Genomic DNA, 8412 nt, shown 5'->3' on the forward strand with positions numbered 1-8412 from the left:
AACAATTTAACATAAAAACAAATATTGAAAAGAGCAAAAGATCCAAATTCGTACCTAAATTTTAAGACAGATAAGACAGACACAAAACAGAGGAGGAACGAAGAAGTAAAAAAAGAAAAGAAAAGGGCAAATGACGAAATAGAAAGGGTTTTAATGGGGTAAGGGTAATTTTGTCAAAAAACTTTCATTAAACAAGCGGCAGGGGCAAAAATTAAAGAAGGCATAAATGAGGGGCAAAATATAAAGACCAGCCCAAAAGAAGGGCACTCCGCGCACAAAAAGAAAGAAAACTGGCCGCAATAGTGTTTCAAAATTAATTAATTAATTAAGCTTCTTAAATTTAACAAGGTAAAATATTTAGTTGCAAAAAATAGACTAATTAATTCATGAATGGCTTTAATTGACAATTTTGATATAAGTACTAAACTAAACACTAATTTCAAACGTGATTGATACTTAAAAAATATATGTAAAATAGTATATGATACATATTAGGATATTTTGACAAATGAAATGACAAAATAGCACCAAAACTTACTAAGAAAATATTTTTGACTTTTATGAATACGTATTTCACTTTGTTTGAAATTCAAGAAACTTGACTAGTTAATTTAAAATGTGGAGGGCCAAAATTGAGTGTCACCAGTACTTACCTGCCTCTAACATCTAATGACTAGTAACATGACGTCAAAATTGAAATTCATTATATTGTTGTTTGAGAACTCAAAAGTACTTAATTTCCGTATGATGTTTGAAACGAAACATCTCACATATGAATAGTGGCTTAGACGCTTCATCAGGTTAGGGGTCACATAGGCATTCATTAACATTATTGTTTTTTATTTTACTTGTTAACTTTTACTACTAGATATATTCCTTTTCGTGTCTAGATGTTGAATAATTTGCATATATTTTAATTTAGAATTTCTAATTTGTAACTATTTTGACATTTATATTTGCACTCCCGTTTATCTAATAAAAAATTGCTTCTGTCTTTTTTTTCTTTTTTTTTCTTTTTTTGAGTTTTGTCAAAAACAAAGATTAACCGTATGAGAAAATGGAATAATTCGTCTCTTTTGCTTTACTCTATGAGAAAAAAAGGAAATTATTGAGAAGGGTAATTAAACAGCAAAATACGGTGAAATGCTAAATCGTCTTGTACACCAAAACTCAGAAATGAACACGCATACATACATAGATAGAAGACTTGAATGAATGTTTGATTGTATTCTACTACTACTTTAATAAGCAAAGCCACAAGAAGTAATCAAAGATCCTTTTTCCTGAATCGATTTTGTTATCAGGGTTTGCCGGAAAAGAGTTATGGATGATGACGTGGTGCAGCGAGTATTTGAAGAAGGAGGGCGGCAACAACAGCAGCCTTCAACTTCCTCTTCTTCTTCTTCTCCTTCCATTCTTCAATCTCTTCCTCTTCACCTCGTATGTATCTATCTATGCTCTTCAATGATCATGCTCATATAGTCGTCAATTTGTTGATTCTTCCATTACAATTTGCTTTGAAAATCATGAATATAAAGGACAAACTATTTTCCTTCCACTTGGATACTCAATGACATAGAAATGATTATCTTTTTGAAATGTTACAGTCCTTTGATCATGGCTATTACTTGTTGGTTAAATCTATTCAAGAACTTCGTTCTAAGAAGGACGGTCTTGTAACTGTTGGCATTGGTGGCCCAAGTGGCTCAGGTAAAACCAGGTATACATACTCCTCTCTTTTGCATCCATCCATTACTACTAATTACCTACCTACTTAATCATGTCAAATTCAATCATTTCTGAAGCTTAGCGGACAAAGTTGCATCTGTCATTGGTTGTATTGTTGTCTCAATGGACAACTATCGCACTGGAGTCGACGATGGCAATGATATGGATTTAATTGACTTTGATCTTCTTGTCAACAATCTTGAGGTATAGTGTTTTTTTCCGTCTATACCTATTAAACATGAATTTTAACTGATATTGGGTAAATTCATGTATCGGAAACATGCATTATGTTAGGTCTGCGTACCCTTTACCCTCCCCAAACCCCACATTGTGGGATTTCACTGGGTATCTTGTTGTTATTGCGTAAATGTATGTATCTGTTCTTCATTATGGTATTTCCTCTTCAAACTTGTGTTTAAACTGCTTTATTTGAGCCAAGGGTTTTTTCGGAAACGACCTCTCTACCTCCACAAGGTAGGGGTAAGGCTGCGTACGCACCACCCTCCCCAGACCTCACTTGTGGGAATACACTGGGTGTGTTCTTGTTCTTGTTCTTGTTGTTGTTATTGGGTTAAATGTTTATCACCTCTTTGCTCTGAGGCCCAAACATAGTTTTTACTTTTTCTTTTTTGGTTTAGGATAATAGGATTTTTTGTAAAGTTCAGTTGTCTGTAGATTTCAGTGCCAGCAGCCTTGGAATACATCGGTCAATTGGCCTAATAATTTTAGAACAGTTTAATCTCTCTGTGTTGTGGTCCTTTATCTGATCACTTTAAAATTTGTTTCCTGTTTGAGTAGGACCTGATAAATGGTCGTGATACATTTATCCCAGTGTTTGATTTCCAAGGGAGAAGACGTATTGGTACCAAAGCAATAAAAAGTAGCTCATCAGGAGTGGTGAGAATGCTTACTATTTGTTTCCCAGTCCTTTCTAAATCTATGTTTTGATGATCATTGTTTCTATAGGTAATAGTTGATGGTGCTTATGCTTTGCACGCAAGACTACGGTCTTTGCTAGATATACGAGTTGCTGTGGTAAAATCCATATCTTTTCACGCTGCATTCTGTTTAACCATGGAGCAATTACTTCTATATGACTCATACAAATAGTTACTGTTTGCCTGTCACTTAGGTTGGCGGTGTTCACTTCAGTCTTCTTTCTAAAGTTCAGTACGATATAGGAGAATCTTGCCCGCTGGATTCCCTAATCGACAGTATTTTCCCTCTGTTCAGGAAGCATATTGAACCAGACCTTCATCACGCTCAGGTAAAATTTGAAGTCTCCTATGCTAATTTGTCTTCTTGCAAAATTTTATTAATTCCCTATGTATTTATGCAGATTAGAATTAACAACAGTTTTGTCTCATCATTTAGAGAGCCAATTTACAAGCTCAAATGCAAAAGTGAGGTGTGTAAGGCTCACTTCTAATTTCTAAATGTTACTCTATGGAATTTAATGGTATGCGTTCCTACTTTTACACGAGAGATTGTCCATTCCTTTCTACCTTAATATGAAATGTCATGTTGACATGATTGTTGACATCTGTGTATTCAGTGTTGCTGGCCCTGATACAATTGCAAATCTTGTTAAGTATTTATTGATGCAATTTTTAACATGAAGCAGGTGTTGGGTGGTAGTTTACCCTCTGTCCAATGATAATAACACTTTTTCTATAGCTGATTTGTTCCTTTTACCTTGGATGTGCACATGGTTTTATGTGCAGATTATACATTTGATCATTCACGGATGTGTGTTCAGTTAATAGGCTTCTTTCTGAATCACTCATGTTATGATCTTCTACTTCCTGGTCTTAGCGTTCTGTCATCTAACTTATGTTCTTCATGTAGCACAGACTGACTCTATGAATAACTTGTTTGCTACATATGGCCTTTTAGAACTTTTATTTACACCAAGTTAATCACTCATTAAATGTATAACCTATCCAGCTTAGGGGATTAATCTGATAATTCAGGAGGCAGTGTTTTTGTTTGTATAAAAGACCTCCAGTTTGGGAGACTACTATCCCCAAAATAAAGGAGCATGCTGCTTAGAGATAATTCATTTTTCAACCTGTATTTTTATTATGAAGAAGCGTATCCCCTTGTTTGATGGTGTAATCCAAGAAAGATTCCTGTTTAAGTTTTTTGAACTTTTCATGGTTCCTTAGAGCACTGTACCTTTATATACTGGCTGCCTTTTTGTATAAGAAACATAAATCTGGCTCTGAGTTAAATTCCCTTGTGCAGCAAATCGAAGGTGAGCATGCATCTCATGTATTTCATGGAAAGGAAGCACATGTGGACAAGTGAGTTCTAGACTCTAGGTTCTACCTAGCAGTGCGACATTATTGCCATAACAAATTCTATGAACTATTTCCTCCATTGTGCTTGCACTTCTCGTTGTAAATGGTAGTCACAACTGACTTTCTGGAGGTTTTTTCATAGTTTTATTGAGATGTACCTAAGACCTCCATCTGCAAGTGAAGAAGCACGCATTAATGATTGGATTAAGGTACGGCAATCGGGTATCAGATACTATCTCTCTCTGGGTGATCAACGGATTGTTGACAAAAATTTCATCATTCGGCCCAAAGCTGAATTTGAGGTAAGTAGTTTATTTTGATATTCAATTAATGATCTATGCCTCAATTTTAATCTAGTTAAGATTAGTTACACAAATCATCTATATGGGGTATATTCTATCTAGATCCATTTTATCCCAATACTAAACAATTTGTCTTTTAAGAGAAAAGGAGGTTTCTCTAAGTAAGAGGTTCTCTGAATCTCACACTTATACTTTATATATATACAAGTTTATTTTCATAAAAAGGTCCCTATTTTGAATAAAGGGACTTCTAGCAAACACCAACCCTAGTGTAACTGTGTAAGTGTAAAAAGAACTAAGCCTTAATCACAATTCATTAGCTTTCTTGTCTCAATTGATCATTTTTTAACTCAAAAACCATAGTAAAAGGTAGTAATAAGTTGGCAAATATTACCACTTACCATATACAAGAAGAGGTATGGTAAAAATGGTTGGGTGGTAAAGTGGAAGAGGATAAAGAAGGGGGGAAGGCAAAAAAAAATTGTTGATGGTTAAGATCATTAAGGAATGGGGTGCGATCTGCTATGCTTTCATGAAACTAAATTGGGGGTGGCGATCAATGACCGATGCTTTTGTTAGAAGCATATGGGGAGGGCGTGGATGAAATATGATTTTATCCTGACAATAGGGAGTGCAGGGGACATTTATTATTATGAGATGAGACAGAGTTAGAGGTGTTGGAGGTAGAGAAAGTGGAGTGTTATGAGTGCGGCTCAGGCTCACATTAGAGATCTAGGAAGCGGAGAGGTGTAGGAATTTTGGGGGATGTACGAGCCAGTGGAGGAATGTACAAAAGGGATTTTTGGGGGCGATGCCTAATTCTTTAATGGAATGGGATACACCCCCCGCCCCTTGGTGTTAGGAAGGGACTTTGATACCATCATATTTTCAAAGGAAAGGATGGGATGTACGGCGTTATCTAGGGCCATGGAGGAGCGCTCCCAAAGTTTATTGATAATTTTTTTATTTTTTGAGAAACTGCTATGGATAATTATTCTCTTGTTGATCTTCTTTTGATAAAAACCACTTTCCCTTAGGCTAGATCTGAGGATTCCACATCAAGATCTTGACTTGATCTTAGATCATTCTCTTATCATGTTGGGTGAAAGTTGAAACTAGAGAAAGAAATATGAAAAGACTTTTCATATTAAAAAATGTGGTTGAAAGCAACAAATCTCAGAGATAGAGTAACACTGTAACAGGCGGGTGGAATAGTTACTCGGTGGGGGCTAAGCCTTAATTTTTCTAGCAAAGAAACTGAAGATGTTAAAAGAGGAAAAAAGGGTGTGAAACACTGAGGTTTTGGGAGGGTCGAGGTGAAAATGAGGGAGATCATGAATGAGTTAGGGGAGTTGGATAGGGTAGAAGCGGGAGGGAGTTAGAGGTAAGAGAGAAGGAGAAAAAGAGGCATTGATGATGGAGTTAGCTACTTTAGCTATAGCTCAAGAGATCAATTGGAGATAAAAATCAAAGGTGTTGGCTGGAGGAAGGTGTTCCTAATACAAATTTTTTTCATAGGGTAGCGGTGGCTCATAAGAGGAGAAATTTTATAGAGACGATGGAGATAGATAGGGTGGTGTTCCGAGGGTAGGAAGAAGTAAAGAGGCTATAGTTGGGTTCTTGAAGGTTTATTTAAAGAAAAGGCAAAATGGAGACCAATTTGGGTGGACTACGGTGGCGGCTTTCCAAGAGATTGGAGAATATGTGAGAATCCTCAATGCTTCATTTATTGTCATCACTCCAAAAAGGAGGAAACAACGAGTATCAAAGATTATAGACCTTTTAGTCTAGTGGGAAACATCTATAAGATCCTTTCTAAGGTGCTTGCAAATAGACTAATGAAGGTCTTGGACGAGACAGTTTCTACTTCACAGAATGCGTTTGCGACATGAAGTGGTTATGAGCAAACCCTATCAACAGAAAGTCGGGTTACCTGGAGATAGGACAGGCAATGGCGGTTGTTTCTAATTAAGTCTTATTATGTTAAGATGCTAGCTAGAGATGATGCGCTTTTCCCAAAAAAATTGTTTATTAGGACGCCAAGAGAAGTAAGTTTCTTCACGTGATTGGCGATTAGAGCAGCAATCTTGACCGTCCAAAACTGGAGGAAGAAGGATTACCTATGTTGGTGTGTTTTTTTGTTTTGTTTTTTTTGGGGGGGGGGGGGGGGGGTTGTGTGCAAAAAGTCGGGTGAGGATGTAGACTACCTTCTTCTACATTGCCAAGTTACATCACAATTATGGTGGGAAGTCTTGAGATGGGTTGGATTATCGGGGAGCATGCCCAGAACGTTGAATGACGCTTAGAAGACAAAGAAGTTACATGGCATGGGATATTACTCCTTTAGCTCTTATGTGAGTAGTTTGGAGAGAGAAGTATGAGAGCTTTTGATAGAAATGAATTAACTTTATACGTTTGAAGAATAGCCTTTTATCCTTAGTTTCTTTTTGGTGCACCCATGAGTTATCTATTTTTATCGAAGGAACCTATTTGTATTGAAGGATGGATATCTTTTGTAGAACCATTTAGTTTTGTTGGTTCTCTTTTTTTGTATACCTCTTTATATGGGAGATTTTTCCAGTATAAATGAATATATTTCTTGCTTGATTAAAAAAAAAAAAAAAGATTAGAACATGAGTTTGCTTGCAGGAGTTGATTGATTAATTTGTCGACTTCCAATTGGTTACACAAACATTTTCTTTTTATGTGCGTTTTAAATATTTGCAATAGCTTGAAGAGGAGCCTTTTCTAACTTCTAACACTTGGAATAGTGTAGTCACCACTTGCAATTAGATGCAACTAAGGACTGATCATATATTAGACTTATTCAACTGCAGCAAAGTTTTCATGATTAATAAAGGTCTGCAGAATTGTCTGTTTCGTGGATATGTTGTTGAGCGAACTGTGGTAAAGGATGCAGTCTTAATTGCTTATTACATTAGAGTGATCCTAATGAACTTCATTGAAGTCAGGATAAATCTCTTTCAAAATTAATTGTCTATCATTAATATTCTCTATCTAACGATCTAGGTTTATTAGTCACCTTAATATTTCATGTCAGTGTTTCTTAGCGTAATCCTTTCTGTGTATGGCCTAAAAGCCTCTATCATTGTTTTTCCTCTTACTATATTGATTTTTTTTTTTTTTTTTTAAGGTTGGGCGGATGACTCTGGGTGGGTTGCTGGCTTTGGGATATAATGTAGTAGTGAGCTACAAAAGGGCATCAACATCAGTTATTGAGGGCAACTTCTCACTTTCATTGGAAACAATCGATACTCTTGGCGAGACATATCTGGTTTTGAGGGGAATAAATCGGAAGGTATGTATTATTTTATCTTGCTCTCTCAAGTTCCTGCTTCTAGGATGATTAACCCGTAGTATTCTTCTTCTTTGTCTTCGTATTGTCTTACTTTGATGAAAATAATATTCTATGCCATTTTTCATTTTGCTACCTCTCAGTGTTATTTTTTTTTTTTTGATTAGCGCCGGGTGTCCGAGTCTCTTTGAGCCCCGACTAATCCCGGGGGTGTACAGGCCCTCGGCAAGGAGTTTCCCACAAAATGAACCTAGAAGTGCACAGGCCCCAACTAACACTGCTACCTCTCAGTGTTATCAAAAGCGAAAAGCGTAAAAAACCTCTTAAGGTCCTTTGGAACTTTAAGCGCAAAACGTGGGCTTTATTGGAAAAAGGCGCTAATGGAGAAAAAATACAAATGTGTGTGTAGTGGAAGTTTAATAATCATAAGTAGCACCCAAGGGTGTTGCCTAGTGATCAATGAAGTGGTTGAACACTTTGAGGTCTCAGGTTCAATTTCCAGTACAGGCAAAACACTAGGCGATTTCTTCCCATGTGTTCTAGCCTTGGTGGACAAGTTACCTGGTACCTGTTGCTGGCGGGAGGTATACCCTGGAATTAGTCGAGGTGCGCAAGAGCTGGTCCGGACATAACTGTTATAAAAAAAATTAATAATCATAAGTATGAATAACAAATATATGGAGAAAGCAAATGAAATTTTCTTACGATAAAATGAAATATCAATTGTTTAGTGTCGCATCTTCAGGATAACGCTCATTAGTGA

General features: G+C 36.5%; 1 protein-coding gene across 7 annotated transcripts in view; it reads left to right on the forward strand.

Annotated features, from left to right (window-relative positions):
• Nucleotides 1-959: 959 nt before the first annotated feature.
• Nucleotides 960-8412, forward strand: part of LOC132642086 (inorganic pyrophosphatase TTM2) — a 29803-nt gene continuing 22350 nt past the window's right edge. The window contains exons 1-10 of one of the 7 annotated variants that reach the window (XM_060359368.1): nt 960-1440; nt 1608-1720; nt 1806-1932; nt 2527-2625; nt 2695-2763; nt 2861-2995; nt 3068-3136; nt 3976-4034; nt 4174-4333; nt 7488-7652. In XM_060359368.1, coding sequence (XP_060215351.1) covers nt 1324-1440; nt 1608-1720; nt 1806-1932; nt 2527-2625; nt 2695-2763; nt 2861-2995; nt 3068-3136; nt 3976-4034; nt 4174-4333; nt 7488-7652 — 1113 coding nt within the window. In that variant the 5' untranslated portion in view covers nt 960-1323. Of the gene's footprint in view, nt 1441-1607; nt 1721-1805; nt 1933-2526; nt 2626-2694; nt 2764-2860; nt 2996-3067; nt 3137-3975; nt 4035-4173; nt 4334-7487; nt 7653-8412 lie in introns of those variants that run through there. The other 6 variants (XM_060359362.1, XM_060359361.1, XM_060359363.1 and 3 more) reach the window with 6 other exon arrangements.

This window comes from Lycium barbarum, chromosome 5 (assembly GCF_019175385.1).
Source record: "Lycium barbarum isolate Lr01 chromosome 5, ASM1917538v2, whole genome shotgun sequence".
NCBI classification, from domain to species: domain Eukaryota; kingdom Viridiplantae; phylum Streptophyta; class Magnoliopsida; order Solanales; family Solanaceae; genus Lycium; species Lycium barbarum.